This window comes from Rhincodon typus, chromosome 8 (assembly GCF_021869965.1).
Source record: "Rhincodon typus isolate 14 chromosome 8, sRhiTyp1.1, whole genome shotgun sequence".
NCBI lineage: Eukaryota > Metazoa > Chordata > Chondrichthyes > Orectolobiformes > Rhincodontidae > Rhincodon > Rhincodon typus.
The window spans coordinates 22,937,940-22,960,243 of NC_063339.1; the positions used below are offsets into that span (position 1 = coordinate 22,937,940).

The window sequence follows — 22,304 nt, forward strand, 5'->3', positions numbered from 1 at the left end:
TGTTATCTCAGATTCTCCAGCATCTGCAGTTCCTACTATCTATGTTCCTTTGTAGGCTTCTTATGTCCATTTCACAACTCACTTTCTTACGTGTCTTTGTGTCATCAACAAATTTAACTACCATGTCTTCAGACTCTTTGGACTTATTATTTAAGTTCTAAAGATTTGAGGCCTCAGCATTGACTCCTGTGGCACAGGACTCATGACTTTCTGTCAACCTGAAAAAAACCCTTTATTCCTACTCTCTTCTTTCTGTTCGCCAGGTAAGCTTCTGTCCATGGCAATATGTTACCCCTTACACCATGAGCTTTTAATTTACACAATAAGCTTTGAAGTAGCACGTTATCAATTGCAATTTGCAAATCTAAGTAAAATTCATCCACTGGTTCCCCTCCATCCACAGCACAAGGTACTTCTATTAAAAAATCGCATAAATTAGTTAAACTTAATTTCCCTTTTGACAAAACTATGTTGGCTCTGCCTGATTACCTTGAACTTTAATAATAGCTTCTAACATTTTCCCTGTGAGAGATGTTAAGCTAATTGATATGTAGTTTCCTACTTTTGCCCTCCCTCCCTTTTTGAATAAAGGAGTTACATTCATGATTTTCCAATCTAAAAAAATTATTCCTCAAACCTAATGAGTTTTGGAAAATTAAAATCAACACATCAACCATCTCACTACCTTACTTCTTTTAAGATCCTAGGATAAAATCCACCAGGACTTAGGGACTTGTCAACTTGCAGTTCCAACACTTTATTCAGCACTGCTTCCCTGCCAGTTGTAATTTTCATGAGTTCCTCCCCTGCTTTTAATTCCTGATTTATAGCTATTTTCTGGATGTTACTTGCATCCTTTCTGGTGAAGACCGACACAAAATAGCTGTTCAGTTCATCTGCCATCTCTTTATCCTCTATTACTAATTCCTCAGACTTATTTTCAGTAGGAATGATACTTATAGTAGTTGGTTGGCTCGCCGAGCTGGTTCGTTGTTTTGCAGACATTTCATTACCCTGCTGGGTAACATCATCAGTGCAGCCTCCGATGAAGCGCTGTTGTGTTTTCCCGCCTGTTATTTAAACTCTGGAGTCCGTTGAGCTGGATTACCTCACTTCTGGTTTTCCTTCGCAGTGGAGTGTACATGGGGTCGAGCTCTATGTGTTTGTTGATGACTTTCTTCGTGGAGGACCAGGCTTCTAGGAATTCCCGTGCTTGTCTCTGCTTTGCTTGTCCCAGGATCTTGGTGTTGTCCCAGTCGAATTGATGGTTCTCCTTATCCATGTGGATAGAGATGAGTGAGTATTGGTCGTGTCTTTTTGTAGCCAATTGATGTTCGTGTACCCCTGTTGTTAATTTCCTTCCTGTTTGTACAATGCAGTGTCCGTCACAGTCTCTGCAGGGAATCTTGTATATGACACTGGTCCTGTCCATAGTGGGTAGTGGATCTTTGGTTCGGGTGAGCAGTTGTCGTAGAGTTGATGTGGGTTTGTGTGCTACTCTGATGCCCAGTGGTTGTAGCAGTCTTGTGGTCAGTTCAGATGTGCTCCTGATGTAAGGTAGCGTGATGAGTGTGTCCAGGCATGTAGTATCTTCCTGGAGTCGTTCGTGTAATAGGCATCTTCTGACCCAGTTTTTTCGGGTATCCATTGTCTTTGGATACCTGGAAAAGGTACTCTTCTTCTTCTTGGCGTAGCTCTGTGCTGCTGGAGTGTGTTGTTGCCCATTTAACGTTCTCATGCAACCTTTGTTAGGAATTCCCCATTTGTCCTGCACTTTACCATGATGTCCAGGAATGGGAGCTGTTTGTTCTTCTCCTCTTCTCTGGTGCTCTTCTCCTCTTCATCAGAGGCTGCAATGATGATGTTACCCAGCATGGTAATGAAACGTCTGCGAAACAACAAACCAGCTCGGCGAGCCAACCAACTAAACATCCACAACCTGATCTACAAATCTACTCTAAAACCTTAGAAGAAGACAATGCTGTTGATGTATCTGGTGTATAGTGTTGGTCGGAGGTCCTGTGCAGCAAAAAAGTCTTCCTCAAACTTGTGCATGAAAATGTTGGCATATTGGGGTGCAAATCTGGTCCCCACAGCTGTTCTGTGTGTCTGGATAAAGAACTGGTTGTTGACACTTTACTCACACCTTCTGACACTTTTGATCACCTGCAGAACACATTGGCATGTGGAGTACGCATTGACATCACATGATCGTTTCATGGGCTTTGACATGAAGACTTGCAATATTAGCACCAAAAGAACCTCTGCACTGACTTCACATGATCATTTCGCAGGTTTTGTTATGAAGTACTTTAACTCACAGAATCCCTGCAGTGCGGAAAGACGTTATTTAGCCCATCAAGTCCACACCAACCCTCCAAAGAGCATCCTACCCAGTCCCAGCCTCCCAACCCTATCCCTGTAAGCCTGCATTTAGCATGGTTAATCCACTTAGCCTGCACAATCCTGGACACTACAGGACAATTTTCCATGGCCAATCCATCTAATCTACACATCTTTGGACTGTGGAAGGAAACTGGAGAATCGGCGGAAATCCACACAGACATGATGAGAATGTCTGTGTAGAGTTTGCACAGTCACCTAAGGCTGGAATCAGACCCGGGTCCGTGGCAGCAGCGCTAACCACTGAGCCACCATTGAGTATAGGTCCAAAATACTCAATATCTCCTCACAAGATAAGCCCTCCATACTTGAGATCCACCTAGTGAATTTTCTGTGGATTGCATCCAATAACAACATACCTCTCCTTAGATACGGGAATCAAAACTGTTCACATTATTCTATGTGTTGTCTAGTTAGCACCTTGTAAAGTTTTTACAAGACTTCTCTGTTTGTGTATTTGAATCCCTTTTAAATAAAGACCAACAAGTTCATTTTACTGGATGAAATTGATGTTAGCTTTTTATGATTTATGCACGAGGACTCATAAATTCTTCTGTGCTGCAGCTTTTCAGTAGTCTTTCTGCATTAAATAAAAATACAGCTCCTCTTTTCTTCCTGCATTGCATCACATTTTCCCACATAATAGTCTATTGGCCAAGATTCTGCCCACTCACTTAACCTATGTCCCTCTGCAGACTCTGTCATCCTCACCACTTGCTTTCCCACCTATTTTTACATCATCCACAAACTTAGTCATAGGACATGCAAATTCTTCATCAAATCATTTATATATTCTAAATATTCATGGCCCCATGCTGATCGCAGTGACACTCCACTAGTTACAGGTTGCACCCCTTATCCCAATTCTCTGTCATCTATTAGCTAGCCAATACACTATTCATGCTAATTAATACCCTCAAGACCAGTGGCTTTTATCTTATTAAGTAGCCTAGGTAGGTGTGATACCTTATAAAAGCCTTCTGGAAATCCGTTCTGAATCTCCTTGTTTGGTGAAACCTTGCAAGGGGTGGAATTTCACTGATACAAGGAGGAATTTTTTTCTCTCAGAGGGTGGAGAGTTTTTGAACTCCTTGCCACACAGAGCTGTAGGGGTAGAGTCCTTGTGTATATTTAAGGCTGAGATAGATTCTTAATCAGTAGGGGAATCAAGGATTACAGGGGAAGTGGACATGAGGAATGCCTGATCAGCTATGATACTATTCACTGGCAGAGCAGGCCTACTCCTGTTTGTATTTCTTATGGTCTAATAGTCTTACCTGATGTGCCAGAAGGCAAAAATTCCTCACATGTAAATCAGTAGCTGCAGCTTGCTAAATGCTTATCCTGGCTATCATCCATTATGTCTTCAGTACAATGGCTCTGCCACCATCCTTCTTGATCTTTGGCCGTACAAGTCAACAGTAGCAAGGCACCAGCCTCACCACAGCATGGGGAGGCAATGGCTTAGTGCTATTATCGCTGGAATGTTAATCCAGAGACCCAGTTAACGTTCTGGGGACCCAGGTTCAAATCCCGCCAGGGCAGATGGTGGAATCTGAATTCAATAAAATATCTGGAATTAAGAATCTAATGATGACCATGAACCCATTGTCAATTGTCAGAAAAACCTATCTGGTTCACTAATGTCCTTTAGGGAAGGAAACTGCCATCCTTACCTGGTCTGGCCTACATGTGGATTCTAGCCCCACAGCAACGTGGTTGACTCTAAACTGCCTTCTGGGAAATAAATGCTGCCTGGCCAGCAATGCCCTCATCCCATGAATGAATAAAGAAAAAAAAATGCTTTTTCTCGAACCAACGTAGACACCACTTCAGCCCTACGACACTTTACTTTGGAGGTCAGGGACTCCTAGGACTTGCACCTGGTCATTTTGCATGTAGGGACACACACATCATCTAATGCAGCAACACAGGATGCATTTTATGGCTCATAGCTTGTTTTCTTAAGGCTAACTCATTTTGCACTTACTTAGAGATGACCAGTCTCTGTTTACTTCACAGAGTGAGAAGCAGGCAGCTTTCCACAGTGGCAAGAACTGAACAAGAACAAAATATTCAAGGGGATGGAACATATCACTGCATGGCAACCTGCTACATCAATATATCACATGCAGAACGTGCAAGCAGCTTACACAGCAATTATAACACATGGACTTCTGGAAAATGGCAGTAAGTAAGGGGATACAACATAATAAGTCAAGAAATTTACCCGATTTCAACCCAGATAATTAGCTACAGTAGTTAGACCAAGCAGCTGACTAATAGTCCAGGGATTTGTGTTATTTCAGTCAGGGGATTGGGACACGGTCACTCCTGAGTACAGAGTCAGATGTCACGTGACACCAGGTTATAGTCCAACAGGTTTATTTGAAATCACAAGCTGTCAGAGGGTAGTACTTTGTCAGGTGAAGTCATTTCACCTGATGAAGGGGTACTGCTCCGAAAGCTTGTGATTTCAAATAAACCTGTTGGACTATAACCTGGTGTCGTGTGACTTCTGATTCTGTCCACCCCAGCACCTCCACATCCTGAGTACAGAACATTGGTTAAGCCACTTTTGGGATTCAGCATGCAGTTCTGGTCTCCCTGCTACAGGAAGAATGTTGTGAAGCTTGAACAGGTTCAGAAAAAAATTTACAAGAATGGTGACAAGGATGGATGGTTTGAGCTAGAGGAAGGGACTCAACAGGCTTGGTCTATTTTCCTTGGAGCATTTGAGGAGGCCTGACGGGTGACCTAATAGAGGTTTATAAAATCATGAGGGGAATGGATAGGGTAAATAGACAAGGTTTTTTTCCCCAAGGTGGGGGAGTCCAAAACAAGACGGCATACGTTTCAAGTGAGAGGGGAAAGATTTAAAAGGGTCCTAAAGGACAAATTTTTCATGCAGTTGGTGCTACATGTATGGAGTGAGCTACCAAAGGAAGTGGTGGCAGCTAGTACAATTACAACATTTAAAAGGCATTTGGATGGGTATATAAATTGGAAGGGTTTAGATGGATATGGGCCAAATGCAGGCAAAAGGGCCTATATTTATTTAGGGTATCTGGTCCACATGGACAAGTTGGACCGAAGGGTCTGTGTCCGTGCTGTACACCTCTTGACTCTATGATCTATAAAGTATGGGGTTTACCAGTTGGTCAGTTTTTGTGCTGTGGACTGCATAGTCCAGAGGGTGGGCAATGAGACAAAAGGATGGGACTGAATATAACGAAAATGAATTAAAAACCGGTTAGTTGTGACATTGGAGCAAGAGAAGTGGTGAGGCAAGTAGGAAGTGCAGAGGGCAAGAAAAACCGATAGTTTGGAAAGATGAAGTTGATAAGAGCTGCTGACTAGAAATGATGCATGCAATACTGACAGTTATAGTCCATAAGCCTTTGTGAGATAGTGAGATGTGTCTGCAGTGGTAGAGTTATGTTGAGGATTGGTACTGAGAGAGACAGATGATGGGACTTACCCTTGAAGAGTAGAAGATCACTGATGTTGAGAGAAGAGGTTCCCCTTAAACCTGTGTCAACTCAGCATTCCATATTTGGTGTTTCCTGTGTAATATTTGACCTTATCTAATTGTGTCACATTAGTATCAAGACTGCTGCAAACATAAACAAATCTCTACATGAAAGCAGAGAATGAGAGGACATAGGTTTAAGTTGAGAGGGGAAAGATTTAAAAAGGTCCTGAGGGGTAGCTTTTTCATACAGAGGTTGGCACATGCATGGAACAAGCTGCCAGAAGAATTGGTGGAGGCGGGTACAATTACAAAATTTAAAAAGCATCTGAATTGTTACATGAATAGGAAGGGTTTAGAGGGTCATGGGCAAAATGCTAGCAAATGGGACAAGGTCAGATTGGAATGTCTGGTCGGTGTGGATGAGTTGGACCGAAGGGTCTGTTATTGTGCTGTATGATCCTTTAACTTGCAAGGCAGTGACCATGTGCTAGCCTGTTCACCAAAGTATCATTCAAAGTCATCAGAATTGTGTTCTGACTCATGTCAAAGACTTATTGGTCATCACCCTACCCTATTATCAATGTAATGTACTGGAAGTAAGAATGCTTTGATCCGAGAAGGACTGAAGTCTACCTTTCAGATTGAGGTGGTGAAAAGGAGACAATGATCATCTAACATCATGAGTAGTTGTCCCATAGCCATTGGCCAAGAGTGGTTAGACAGGTGATTGACATCGTATTGATGACCATTCCCCAAAATAAGAAATATTAACACGGACAAGAGGGGAGGAAGGGACAAGATGATCCAGGGAGATAAGCTAGACCACTTCATGGGTGAGGGTGGGGTGCGTCCACAGGTTCCCCTATATCAGCTCGAGGGATGAACAAAAGACTGTTGGTGCAAGATCACCCCAACAGGGATCAATGGGACGCAGGAGTGCACTACCTCCTCTTATCCATCTTTATAGAATGGCTTTGGGTTCAATCAAGCATTGTCACAGGTTGTATACTTCCTTTCTTTGCCTAATTAATTTATGTACCACATCTTAACCACTGCTTCTCAATAAACTATCAGAAAATTGCACTGAATGATCGACTGCCTATATTGGGTGACTGTAATAATGAACCCCTCAGAATCAATCTTCCTGTATTTTTCGGTGTTCCTTTTATCCTGGCACTAACTGAGCCATGTTGACCGTTTCTGGTGGCATACTGCCTCCTGCTGCATACAGCATAACAAAGGATTGCCCTCCCCTCCATGAACCTGATCTAGGTCCTTGTCTACAAATCAGGTGCAAGGTTTCCTTTCTGGGCCATGTCCTCATTGATAATTGTCAAGCACTACAGTGTGAAGGGCAGTTCTGGTTTGCAGTGGGACAAGTGCTGTATTGCTGGGCTTTAAATATGGGTACAGCGGCTCAAATGCCACATGGTCCAGTTGTGAAAAGTGCTTGTGTTTACTCTTCTGCACAGTTCCATGAGAATGGTGCTGAAGAGACCAGTTACATAATAAGTAGTGGGAACAGTTGAAGATTACGTGAGAAAGATAGTTGCGAGCCATAGTGGACTGGGCACTTACTCACTCAACAAAATACAAACTAAAATTAGGAAAATTCCACCCAGGGTGTTCAATTATCCTATCTTTCAAAATAGACTGGAGTAGGTTCCTGACAACATATGTTTGTTTAACTCTTCTAAAGTTTTCTGGTTTCCCTTGCTGACCCTTCTCACACAGTGGACTTCTATGCACAATTTCAAAAACTAAACAGACAGTTCTTGAATTAAACCCTTGAAGATTGCAGTTAGGGTTTCTGCAGTTTTCTTGCCTGCTTTCTTTGAAACTGTGAAATTGAAAGCATCTGCACCTGAGGATTTGTCACTCTTTAGAACCATTATTTTGCTTATATTAGTTTTGATAAATCTCTCAAAATTACTTTCATTGGAACATCAGGCATACTGATCCCTCCTTTATAGTAAATACCCAGGCAAAGTAATTATTTAGTCCATCAATTCCTTTTTTAAAAAGAAAATCAATATCATCATTTTTATTGGGTGTATATTACTCCAAACCACATACTTTTCTTAATATAATTGTGGACATTTTTGTCCTGATTTTGATGCCCTTTGCATGTTTATTTTCATAACTCTAACTGTTTTGTCACCCTTTGCTGTCTTATGCTTCACTCCCATGTGCTATGTACTCTGTATTTATACTTCTGCCCGTCTTTTTTCATTTTTCTTATTATTGCCCCTTACAACACTTGAAACACATGGAGAGGCAGGTAAATTTAGCCCCAAAAGCTCCAAATTGCCAGGACAAAATGAATTATAGAGGCAACCAGCAAGAAAAAAGTTGTTCTTGCAGGTGGAACTGCAAAAGGATTGAAAGGAGATGCACCTCCAATCACAGGCTTGTTTCTGACATATATTGCTGATCAGGTCACTTGTGATCCTATAAACAGCAAGCATGGAAGAGAAACATCTTGCAACTGGAGAAGCAATGAGAAGGCAAGTACTGGAAGTGATAAACAAGTTGGTGACATCTGCGGAGATCTGAAGAAGGAGCAGGCAGTCCACTGGGTATAGTTGGTGGTGGTAAGCTTGCAGGGCGGGGATGGAGTATGGAAACAAGCTACTGATCGATGCATTAAGATTTGAGTGGCTAGGAGTGTAGTTGGAAAGAGAAGGAAAAAACAGTGGGCTGCAAAGTTGGAAGGAAGAAAAGAAATAAGCAGCTACAAAGGAGAATGGTAAGGAAGGCTCTCAAAGAGAGCAAATAGATTTAAAGCTATCAACAAAGGAATACCCAGCAAACTAGGACCCACGAAACTTCCTTGTAAATTTATGTGCTTGTTATGAAGGAACTATCAGTTATTTTAAAAAACATGTTAACTTATACCTGTTATCCAATGCCAATTCAAATACTAGATTCAGATCAATTAATGTTTGTGTGAATAACTGCCAGTGACTGCTTTTCAGTTAATGCCTTACAAATTGACAATCTACATCTCATACCAATGAAGTGAGTCTCTTCTAAATCTGGAATTGTAAGTTACTATTTTATACTTCACCCTTTCAAACCGTGCAATATCACAGTGAAATGAACTAGAGGCAGTAGAGAAAGCAAATTGTTCTTGCCTTTGAGAAGTGGCAAGAGAAGGAGCCTTAGCAGGAAGTTGTATCTGAGTCTTCAGATTGAATTTAGTCCCTATCCACATTCATCAGGAGCTGTGCATTTAGAGTTTGCACTTCACAACAGAGTTAGTTACAGAACTGTCCCATGTTCTATTGCCTCACAGAAGATGACACTGACTGTGACAGTTTCTATACCAGCATATCTTTCCAGGCTGGAACAGGCGATATCAGCAAAATAGTTAAATCTATGAGAGTTTGCCATCCATCACTACAGGTGATGGTTGAGAGTTGAGTCGGAAATGGAGGGACAGATAAAAGGGGGTGATGGCAGGAGAATGGAACTGTAGCGCACAATTGTTCTCCAAATGAGTTGTCTGTGAGCCTTTGTTCGGGCTTCAGTTTCCCCAAAGAAATCTTCATAACTCTGTTGCTCAGCACTTCCCCGTCTTATCAATCCTCTGTACTGCATAATCACAGCATCTTCCTGACCTCAAACCGAATTTAAAAAACACCGTAAAATAACTATTCCAGACCAAGTTCATCCAACACTTGCAACATTTGCACAAAAAAGTTATTCATCCTTGTGCATTCCCTTAAATCTGTTGTGTGGTTGTCTTTGTGCTCCTTTGCATTGTTACCACTATAGCTGCAGGACAGTTGGTGGAAGGCTGCTAACTTTCAATTGTGGGGAGACTGCAGATGGCCTTACAGTATCAACTTTTTTGTGTTGTGTTAAGTGCCTGGCTTCAGATTGTACTGCCTCAGCAAGGGCAGCTCAAGTCTGGACTTACTCACTGGCCACCAACACAGGGAGACCCGTGGACTGGTAGTGATAGAAACTGAAATGCTCTGATCCAGAGAGTGGACAGCACATTTGTGCTGCAATAAGTAACTGCAATTCCCCTGGGGCGGTACCTCAGTAGTGCAAATAATCTGCTGAGGCACAGATTGCTGAGTGCTCCAAGACCCTGCGAGCTCCTTTCAACACTGGAGCTACACATGGTGTTGCTTTTAAAAAAAAGTCCCTTACATTTCTTATCCCAATTATAATTCTCTGGCCTTTGCCTCCGAGGCTCCTACTTATACCCTCTTTTACCTCGACCATAAAAGCTTTTGCAATACGTTGCCATCTCTGACTGCTTTACTTTCATATACTACATTGTTTGTTCTGAAGAAGGGTCACTGGACCTGAAACGTTAACTCTGATTTTTTTCTTCATAGATGCTGCCAGACCTGCTGAGCTTTTCCAGAAAAGTGGTGTGGGTGTTCAGGCACGTAGTATTGAGAGAACAGGGTGCAGGGGTGTCCCCACTGTATGCAGGCCTCATCCTGAATGAGCTGCCTGCCTTCCTTGTCCACCTTTATTCATACAGACCAGTCCAGTTATACTTTGGCAAGGCCTGCATATTACCAAAGCCAATTGAGCCATTAAGTTTTTTTAAAAAAACGGATTATGGACAAGATACCAATTTCTGCCCCCACTCATCCTCTACTGGTGGGGATCAGATGAGAGGTGATTGAGAAGGTGGTAGGCTAGCCACCAAACATATAAATGGCCACATGCTGAAACACACAGCTGGCAGGAGTGTGAAATATCCAGTCCAAATGCTGTAACTTGCAATCAGTAGTATTTTCCAAGAGTAATTACTCAGCTATAACTACTCAGTGACGACAGACCACCTGTCTCCAGATTTCATTACAGCCATGGTTCAAACATGGGTAAAAATACTGTAATTCAGAAAAGAGAACAGAGTGATTTCCCTGAAATTCAACTATCATCCATGGGTCAGCTGCTGGCACTCTGCTCTCCAAGTCACAAGGTTCTATCTGGGTACAAGTCCAATCATAGGACGTGAGTGCAAAAATCAAGACTAGTACTTCAGTGCAGTACGGAGGAGAGCTGCACTGTTCGAATTCCATCTTTCAAATAAGACTTTAAGACCAAAATATCCCTTGCAGGTGGATCTAAACTACCAAAGGCATTCTAGTTCAAAGGGGATCAGGGACCCAGAGCCCTTATATATTCTTTATGTTTATGCCTCAATATCTCAAAAACAGATTAGCTGGTCATCATTACACTGCCATTTGTAGCAGCTTTTTGCATGCATAATGGTTGCTGCATTTTCTCACTGGAACAGTGACTACACTTGAAAAGTATTTTACGGGCTATAAAGTGCTCAGAAATGTCCAGTGGTTGTTAAAAGCACAATATAAATGCAAACGTTGTTTCCTTTTGCATTTGTCCAAATGTAGCATCAAAGAGCCCTGGTAAAATTGAACCCGAGGGGCAACATTTTCACACAAAGGGTGGTTCGCACGTGGAATGAACTGCCACAGGAAGTGGTAGTTGCAAGTACAGTCACAACATTTAAGAGAGATTTGGATTGGTATATGAACAGGAAAGGTTTAGAGGGAAATGAGCCAATCACAGACAAGTGGGACTACTTTAGTTTGGGAAGCTTGGTCGGCATGGACAAGTTGGATGAGCGTCTGTTTCTGTGACTCTATAAGTCAATGGGAAATCAGGGTGGAAAACTCTCAATGAATGGAGTCACACCTAGCCCAGAGAAAGTAGGTGACGGTTGCTGGACACTAATTATCTGAGTATGAGGGCTTTTTTGCAGCAGTTCCTCATGCTGCTGTCTGGATCCAACCAACCTCAGCTGTTTAAATCAGTGAACATCTCATCAATAAGGTCAAAATGTTTGCAATGATTACACATTGCTTTGTTTTGTTACATAAAGAGTTGCAAATGGAACTCTTTTCCAGCTTACAAGAAGACCATGACAACATTCAGGATTGGCCTGATAAGGTGGCAAGTAACATGGGTACCAATAATGCAACTGATCATCCCCAACAAGAAAGCACTTAGTCTTCTCCTTTGGTACTCAATGGCTTTATTATCACTGATTGCCAGAAGCTTTACCAGACCAGCCAGATAAATAGTGAAAGTACAAGAGCAAGTCAGATGTTGAGTATTGTGTGGTTAGTATGTTATGAAATATTATAACTTAATAATTTTCTGACTCCCCAAAGCAACATCAGGATTATGACAGAATACTTCCCAATTACCTGCATGAATGTGGCTCCAATAACACGCAAGATGTTTGACACCATTTTGGACAAGGAAACTCTCTTGAATTGTATCTCAACCATAACCTTCATTCACTTCACTACCAATGTACTGTAGGTGTCATTTGTACTACCTATAGATGCACTATCACATCTCTCCAAGATTCCTTTGACAACACTTCCAAACCTGTTACTTCTGGCCCGAGAAGGAAAAGAGCAGTAGGTGCATGGGAATACCATCAAATGCAAATTTCCTCCAAGCGGCACACCAACCTAACTTGGAAACAGTTAGATTTCTTCACCAGTACTGGGTAAAAATCCTGGACCTCTCTCCCCCAAAATCATTGGGGGTGTACTTACATTGTCAGGGGTCAGTTAGCTCAGTTGGCCGGACGGCTTGTAATGCAGAATAATGCCATCACCTTGGGTTCAATTCTCACATTGATTACCATGAAGGACCCTCCTTCTCAACCTCTCCCCTCACCTGAGGCTTGGTGAGCCTCAGGGTAAACCATCACCAATCATCTCTCTCTAATGAGAGCAGCACCCCTGTGGTCCTCTGGGTCTACGGCAACTTTACTCCTACCCACACAACATGGACTGTAGTGACTCAAGGAAGCAACACGTTAAGTTTCATTAAAGATTGACAATGAATGCTGGCTTTGCCAACGATACTCATGTGCACAATGAGCTGTATGACCTCCTTATGTTCTGCATCTTAATTATTTGAAATAAGTCTGTTTTACCTTTTACAGGCAAAACAGCCATGATTTATTCTAAGATTGATCAATGATGCACTTCAACATCATTTAAAAACATAAAAGAAAGGACAATCAAAGCATCTTTAGAGTAAAAGGAAACATTCGGCTAAAATGAATGAGAGGCCTTTAAAGGCAGAGTCTGGAAAAATTATCATAGGGAACAGAGAAGTGGCAGAGAAGCTAAACAACTTCTTTGTATCTGCTTTCATTGTGGAAGATGCAAGAAATCTTCCATAAATAGAGACCTAGAATGAGAAGTTGAAGGAAATTACTGTTAGTAAGAAGATTATACTTGAGAAATTAATGGGTCTGAAAGTTGAAAAATTCCCAGGACCTGATGGTCTTCATCCCAGAGTGTTGAAGGATGTGGCTACAAAGATAGTCACTACATCTGTGATTATCTTCCAAAATTCTATAGACTGTGAATGATGCCTGTGTATTGGAAGGTTGCAAACCTCACCCCATGATTAAAGAAGGGAGCGAGAGAATAAACAGGGAACTGCAGACCTGTTAGCCTTACTTGTGAAGGAAACCGCTAGGTCTATTATAAAATGTTGGAGTAAATAGACACCTGGTTGATAATGATATGCTTGAGCATAGTCAGCATGAAATTGTGAATGGGAAATAGTGTTTGATGAACCTGTTGGAGTTCCTTTGAAGATGTAACGAATAAAATTGATAAAGAGGAGCCAATGGACACAGTATAATAAGATTTTCAGAAGGCATTGGATAAAGACTCCCACAGGAAGCTGGGTAGAAAGATTAAACACACAGGATAGGAGGTAATGTACTGGCATGGATTACTGATTAGCTAATGGGCAGAAAGGGGAAGAATAAATGGGGCATTCTAATGTTGGTGGGCTGTGTGGTGTATCACAAGGATGAGTACTTGGTTCCCAGCTGTTCACAATACATATTAATGATTTGGAGGTGGGGACTGAATATAATATTTCCAAATTTGTAGGTAATACTAATCCAAGTAGGAAGATGTAAAATGGCTCCAAGAGGATTTGGACAGACTTAGTGAATTGACAGATGGAATATAATATGGAAAATACGAGGATGTCCACTTTGGTAATAGAAACAGATGAGCAAAATATTTCTTAAATGGTCAGAGGTTAAAAGTGTAGATGCACAAAGGGACTGGGGTGACCATGTTGATAAGTCACATGCAGCTGAAATAAGCTATTAAAAAGGCTGATGAAACGTTGGCCTTTATTGCAAGAGGATTTGAGTACATAAGTAGCAAAGTCTTGCTTCAATTGTATCAGGGCTTGGTCAGACTGCATCTGGAGTTGTGTGTAGTTTTGCTCTTCTTGCCTCAGGCAAAATATTATTGCCATAGAGGGAGTGCAATGAAGGTTCACCAGCCTTGTTCCCAAGATTACGGGACTGTCGTAAGAAGAGAGATTATGCAAACCAGGCCTGGATTGTTTAGAGTTTTGAAGGATGAGAGATGATCTCATTGAAACCGACAAAATACTTAAAAGGATAGATAGGATGGATGCAGAAAAGATGTTTCCCCCAGTTCAGGAGTCTAAAATCAGGAAACATGATTGAAAAATAAGGTGGATGTCACCTTTAGTATGAGGGGAGGCGAAATTATTTTATTCAGAGAATTGCGAAACTTTGGAATTCTCTGCCACAGAGGACTGTGAAAGCTCAGGCATGAGAATGCCGTGACGCACAGGGTTATAGGGGTGTGGCAAATACAAGGCATAAAGTAAGGAAGACACAATCACAAAGACGGGGTTGTACAATACTTCCCAATAACCAGCAGGAGATAGAGGATCAGATATGTCGGCAGATCACAGAAAATGTAAAAACAATAGGGTTGTTATAGTTTCCTGACATTGACAGATAGTTCCTTAGGGCCAGGGGTTTGGATGAGACAGAATTTGTTAGGTGCATCCAGGAGGGTTTCTTGAAACAATGTGTAGATGGTCCAACTGGAGAACGGGCCATACTGTGTTTAGGAACGAACTTGGCTAGGTGATTGAAGTTTCAGTGCGAGAGCATTTTGAGAACAGTGGTCATAATTCTGTAAGTTTTAAGACAGATATGGATAAGGTTGGTCCTCAGGTGAAAGTGTGAAACTTGGGGAAGGCAAATTAAAACAATATTAGACAGGAACAGGAGAAATTAGATTGGGGTGGCTGTTTAAGAGTAAATCCACATTTCATGTGAGGGAGTCTTTTGAAGTCCAGTTGATTAGAGTTCAGGACAAGCATGTTCCTGTAAGGATGAAAGATATGGATGGCAAGATTCAGGAACCCTGGATGACAAGAGATATGAAGGTTCAGTCAAAAAGGAAAAGGAAGCATATGTAAAGTGTAGGAAACTTGCATCAGACAAGGCTTTTGAAGAAAATAAAGGAAGCAGGAAAGAACAGTCAAGGAATTAGGGGAGTTAAAACGTGCCATAAAATGTCCTTGACAAGTAGAATTAAGGAGAATTCCAAAGCATTTTATATGTATATAAGGCACAAGAGGGTAGCTAGGGAAGGAGTAGATCCACTCAGGACAAATGAGGGAATTTATGGATGGAGCAAGATTCTTAATGAGGACTTTGCATTAATATTCACCAAAGAAGACATGGATAATGTAAGATTAGGGAGGGATATGTTAATATTAAGGAGGTGGTGCTGTTGGGTATCTTGAAAAACGTTAAGGTAGTTAAGTTTCTATGGCCTTTTGGGATCTATCTTTGTATACTGAGGGAGGTAAGGAAAGAGATTGTTGGGGCCTTGACAGAGATCTTTGCATCCTCTTTAGCCACAGGCGTGATCTCAGAAGACTGTCGAACAGCCAATGTTATTCCTTTGCCTAAAAAGGGAAACGGATAATCCAGGAAATTATAGGCCAATAAGCCTTACTTACATCGGTGGTAGCAAAATTACTGGAGAAGATTCTTAGGTTTAGGATTTTCTCACATTTGGAAAAGAATGATGGGCAACTTTTCACTCAGAGGGGTAGTTTGTGCGTGGAATGAACTGCCAGAGGAAGTGTAGGATGCAAGTACAGTTACGACATTTAAAAGACATTTGGATAGGTACATGAATAGGAAATGTTTAGAGGGATATGGGCCAAAAGCAGGCAAGTGGGACTAGTTTAGTTTGGGAAACTTGGTCAGCTTGGACAAGTTGGGCCAAAGGGCTGTTTCCGTGCTATATGATTCTCTGACTCTTATAATGGACTTAGTGGGGATAGTCAGCATGGATTTGTGTGGGAGGAGAAGGTCTTGTCTCTCAAATTTCATCAAGTTTTTTGAGGAAGTGACGAAGGTGATTGATGAGGATAGGCCAGTGAATGTTCTTTACATAGACTTTACCAAAGCATTGGGCAAGGCCTCTCATGGTACACTGGTCCAGAAGATTAAGTCACATGGGATCCACGGTGGATACAACATGGGCTTAGTCACAGAAGACAGACGGTAGTTGTAGAAGGGTTATTTTCTGCCTGGAGGTCTGTGATCAGTGGTGTTCCACAAGGATCAGTGATGAGACCTCTGTTGTTTGTAATATATAAATACATGATTCGGATGAAAATGTAGGTGGTCTGATTAGCAAATTTGTAGACAATATGAACATTGGTGGAGTTGTGCATGGAGAAAACGGCTGTCAAAGGATACAGCAGAACAGATAGATCAGTTGGAAAGTTAGGCAGAGAAATGGCAGACGGACTTTGATCTGGGCAAGTGAGAGAGGATGCATTTTGGGAGATCAAATGCAAGAAGAAAGCATATAGTCAATGGCGGGATCCCTCAGAGCGTTGATATACAGAGGAATCTTGGGGTGCAAATCCATAGCTCCCTGATAGTGGCAACACGAGGCGAGGTGATGGCCTAGTAGTATTATTGCTGGACTATTAATCCAGAGACCCAGGCAATGCTCTGGGGACCCGGGTTCAAATCTTACCACGGCCATTGCTGGAATTTGAATTCAATAAAAATGTGGAAGTAAGAATCTAATGATGACGAATAACTCCGTTGTCGATTGCCAGAAAAACCCATCTGGTTCACTAATGTCCTTTAGGGATAGAAACTGACTTCCTTACCTGATCTGGCCTACATGTGACTCCAGACTCACAGAAATGTAAGTGATTCTTAACTACCCTCTGGGATGGGCAAACAGATGCTAGCCTAGCCAGTGATGCCCTCATTCCATGAATGAATTTTAAAGCAAAATGTGAGGATAAAATGGTAAAGGCGGTGTATGGTATACTTGCCTTCACTGGTCGGGACGCTGAGTAAAATAATTGGCAAGTCATATTCCAGTTGTAGAACCTTTAGTTTGGTCATATTTGGTGTACAGTGTGTAGTTCGGGTTGCCACATTATAAGAAGGATTTGGAGCTTTGGTGAAGGTGCAAAAGAGGTTACCAGAATGTTGCCTGGATTGAATTGCATTAGCTATCAGGAGAGGTTGGACAAACTTGGATTGTTTTTGCTAGAGCAGAAGCTGAGGAGTGGCCTTATAGAAGTATATAATAAAATGAGAGGCATGGATAGGATGGATGGGCAGAGTCTTTTTCCCAGGATAGAAATGTCTAATATGAGGGGAGAGGGGTAAGTTTAAAGTAGATGTGCAAGGACATTTTTGTTTTTACACCAAGAGTTGTGGATGTCTGGAATGTGCTGCTGAAGGAGGTGGAAAGCAAAGTTAAAGAGGCATTTAGACAGATGCGTGAACAGGCAGGGAACAGAGGGATATGGACCATGTGCTGGCAGTTGGGATTAGTTTAGAATAGCATCAAGGTTGGTGCAGACATGTGGGCTGAAGGGCCTGCTTGTGTGCTGTACTGTTTTAAGTTCTATGTGATCAGCCTTGGTCATATTGAATAGTAGAGCAGGCTCAATGGTATGAATGGCCTACTCCTGTTCCTGTGAGCCTATTATAGTCACTTGGAGTTTTGGCGTGTAAATGCAATTTTTATATCACATAACTTCAACGCTATATATTCACTTCACCTGACAAAGGGGTTACGCTCCAAAAGCTTGTGTTTTCAAAAAAACCTGTTGGGCTATAACCTGGTGTCATGTGATTTCTGATCTATATTTTCATCAAGATAGAAGCACATGTAAGGAATACTGTATACATATACATGGAAAGATCTTTTGACTTTTACATTACCTCTTGTCTGATGGTTTCCGTTGGTAAAGCATTAATTACAGTCAGGAGGGTCTCCAACCATGCATTGCTGACCACTGGCCAAAAAAGAAAACATAATGGACTTTGATGTTATTGTAAGTTATGAGTTTAATATGCAAAATCAACTACACTATCTAATCTTATAAGTTAGTGCACGAGATACATGATGCGCAGTTGCATTAAAAGGTATTGATTTTTATACATTTTTAAAATGAATACACTTAGAGCAAGGAAACAAAATAGTGATATCTGGTAGAGTTTCTACTACTTGGCTCAGCTTGTCAATCTAAGAGTATTAAAGGCAGCACTCCCTACCATCATCAGGAGATAGTGCCAATAAAGCTTATGAATGAAGCAGCAATTGTCTTTTAACATTTCAAACATGTATTTTGACAATACTCAATGATGGATTGTTTTTGGGCAGGTTTATTTTTAGGAATAAATATTTTGAAATAGTTTTTGGTGAAGAGAAATATTTTTCAGTTATAAGTGCATTGGAAGGGAGTTTGCAGGGATAAAGGGACGGAAAAATAGTAGCAAAAATGATCCATCCCAGATGTAAATTGGAATGCAACAATTTTAACTTTTAATTACGTTTTGATAATATGTCTGAGGAAAAATCTAGGCTTGGATTATTGTTTTCAAGTCTTTATTTTGATATGGTTAGTTAATACGAATTCTCGCACAAGGAGGAAAAGCACACAATGGAGAAAATCCTTTCTATAAACTTCTATAAATCCTCTCTTTATACAGAGGTTTAATCTACTCTGCCATGGACTCTGCCACTTAGTTCATTGCCTGAGGGAATGCTGCCAAAAGTATTCCTAATTTATATAATCAAGTCCAATACCAGATGTATGTCCATTCACCATCTCAACAAAGTAATCCTGAATTGATGCCCTCTACCAGCAAAGTTCTGTTTCTTTGAAAGGAGTTGTAGTGGAATATTTATTTGTCCCATCGAATTTATAACTATTTACAATGAAGTAACCTTTCCACAGAATTTAAGTAAAAATTATTCAAATTATTAAAAATAACTACAGAATAAATGCTGGCCTAGCCAGTGACGCCCTCATCCCGTGAATGAAATGTTTCTTAAAGTCATTCTCGTACTCCTCATAACCCTCAATCCCCTGATTAATCATGAATCTCTCTCCCTCTCTCTCTCTCTCTCTCTCTCTCTGTCTGTCTTAAATGCACTCAATGCTAACATAAACGTTAAAAGATCACATGCATTTTTCTATTCTGGTAATATACTTCACCTTAACTTTTCTGGAAATGGTCTTTTGCAAAGATACAGCAGAATTATTTTTAGAGCAGCAGTTCTTCAATTTAAGAAAGACTAAAAGCCACATAACTGAATTTAAAATTACACCATTCTAAATATGCAATGAAGAACACAGCTCAACAGTTTTTCTTAACAGGTAAACTGCAAAAAACTGACCTGTATCTCTGTGATCCAAGTTTGCCAATATGATTGGGAGAAATGAATGTATATAAGCTGCAATGGAAACTAACTCTTCTTGCAAGATGGTAAGGAAAGAAACCGCAGCAGCTAATTGCATCTCCACCCCCGCAACATGCAGTACTTCCTACAAAAAAGGAAGCCTTCATTAAAAAAAAAGTAAAATTGCTGGAAAATAACTTAGTTCACATTATTTTCCAGATATTATAAATATAGTTAAAAAATGGCACAGCAGAATGAGTTAAACAAAGCAAAGCATCCTTTCAACATCTACATGGACACAGAAAGCTCACACAAACCACACTGAGATCATCATCAGCTTATCGGCTTTAATAGCACTGGTTGAAGTAAAAATACTAGGGAGAACTCCAGCGTATATAGGTCCAACCTACTCAACTTGTCCTCAAGAAATTCCCTCCATGTCCAGAATCAACCAAGTGAACTTTCTCTGGGCTGCCTCCAATGCCAGCAGTATTCCTGTTAATTTTGTTATCAGCTGCATGGACCTCAGAGGTCTAAATGAGGAAGATAAGACTGTTCACTGTGTTTGACGTGTGGTCTGTCAAGTGCCTTGGATAGTGTTAGGAAGGTTTCCCTATTATATGTACCATTCCCTTTGACTTAAAGGCCAACAGTCTACATGCATTCCCTATTGCTGTTGTGTAATTTATGCATGAGGGCTCCCAAACCTCTCTGTGCTACAGCTTTTTTCACCATTTAAGTCATATTCAGCTCTTCTATTCATCCTATCAAAGAGCATTTCCCCACATTGTATTCCATCTATGAAGTTTTTGCCCACATCATTTATAAAGTGACAGTTTCACAATGATGTGTTAAGCTAACTGGCTTTTAATTACCTGATATTTTTTGTCTCTGTCGCTTTTTGAATAAGAGTTTTACATTGTCACTTTTCCAACCTTCTGAAGACTACTACTCGTGCATCACCATCTCTGTACATATTTCTTTGAAAATGCAAGGATGCAACCCAAAAGATCCAGGAGACTTACTAACCTTTAGTCCCATTGGTTTCTCTAGTACTTTTTCTCTCGTGATGGTTACTGTTTTTACTTCCTCCTCCCAAAGCTCCATGAAGCAAGAATATTCATTGTACTCAAGTATATGCATATGAATTTGGAATGTTGTAATGTACAAGGCAATGCACCAAGTGCTGGAAGGTGAGAATAGGCTGGATAGATACGTTTTGACCAACACAGACACGCTGAACATATGGATCTCGTCTGTTTGGTTTATCTCTGACTATATGACAATTTTGTCTTAATAATTACAATGGTATGGGTGGGCTTTGATGTATCAATTACATTAAAATCCCACAATTGCAGCAGTCATCCTTTGAAATCACATCTTATGTCATCATTTATCACATATTAAGCCTTGCATCATCTTAATAGATTCAACAAATGGTGGCATGTTGCACACTTTCCCAAATACTGCTGTGCTTGATAACGTAGAAGTCATCAATATTTTGTTTCAATACTCTTAGACCTAACAAACCCACTCACTTAACTATAATTCAACTTCTCCATTTAAAATAATGATTGAATAGCTAAATAAAAGTAAAGCTTTGGAGTTCCAAACACTTCTGAAATTCCAACTTTACAGCTGCCAACTAGGTGTCTTAATATTTGATTATCGAAACAGTATCTACAGGGCTAACAGACAGGGTGTAGAATTTAGTGCCCGCCAATGAATGTAATAGATATATCATGATTTCTGAAATAGGTCAGGGCTGGGCTCAGATATGCAACTACATGATTTCATAAGGCACAGCAAGATGCATTTTATTGGAACTGGGTCATTGTACATCATTATTTCAATTTTGCAAAGCTCAACTCCAAGGACAAGCTGAAACTTACTCTGATTTTGGGCACCACTCTTCGAATTGTCTCTGAAGTGTTCTGCCGCATCAGGTTTGGTAGATTAACAACAACACTGGTTCGCTGCACATCTTGACCAGAACTGCAAACAAAACAACTGCACTTAAACCTGCAAACTGAACATCGGGCAGATAATGCAAAAGTAGATTTTGTGTGTGCATTTATGCACGCAAGTACACATGGGTGAGGTCAACTATGTTTACACCTTTTAACATTGCACGCTGTTGACTGCAAACACATCAAATAGTAAACATTTTTAAAACTAAGGATTAATTGGTCAGCTGATCAGGCAGCTTCTTGAGCAGAGAAAAGGTGTTAACATTTTAAGTCATGGCCTTCATTGGTATTCTAATTAACAGATTATTGACCTGAAACGTTAACTCCGTCTCTCCTCAGATGCTGCTTACCTACGGAGCTTTCCCAGAATTTTCTTTTATTATTTTGGGTTTCCAGCATCCACAGCATTTTTCTTTTGGATTAATTTGTTAATACATTTTGCTAACTGTGTGGTCTAAAGATGGGATTTTAATGTTACAGTTAGTTATTCACTTTTACATTTAATTAATATCTGAAGTAAATGCAGGTATGCAGGAAAGGATAGGGGTAAAATTCTACTTGCTACTCTTAAATGATACTGGACTTGTGAAATCAAGCACTCTAACTGTCATAATCACAAACCAATAAACAATTGAAAAGGATCAAAAACAAAAGGACAAAACAATCTGAAATTGATTTGTTCAAGTTTACAAACAGATTTCTAACATTATCAATGTCTAACAGTGAATTGTCAATGTTTTTAAACCATCAGCAGAGTTATTGAAGTTGTACTGCATATCTTCAAATCTAGCAGGATCACTCTAACAACTGAATCAGAGATAGTAGGAACTGCAGATGCTGGAGAATCCGAGACAACAAGGTGCAGGGCTGGATGAACACAGCAGGCCAAGCAGC

At 40.7% G+C, this 22,304-nt stretch overlaps 1 protein-coding gene across 1 annotated transcript in view; it reads right to left on the reverse strand.

Annotated features, from left to right (window-relative positions):
* Positions 1-22,304, reverse strand: part of ppp4r4 (protein phosphatase 4, regulatory subunit 4) — a 202,618-nt gene that overhangs the window by 82,622 nt on the left and 97,692 nt on the right. The window contains exons 4-6 of the mRNA XM_048600386.1: positions 21,333-21,435; positions 19,438-19,585; positions 17,976-18,049 (exon numbers count right to left, since the gene is read on the reverse strand). Of these exons, the coding sequence (XP_048456343.1) occupies positions 17,976-18,049; positions 19,438-19,585; positions 21,333-21,435 (325 nt within the window). The remainder of the gene's footprint in view (positions 1-17,975; positions 18,050-19,437; positions 19,586-21,332; positions 21,436-22,304) is intronic.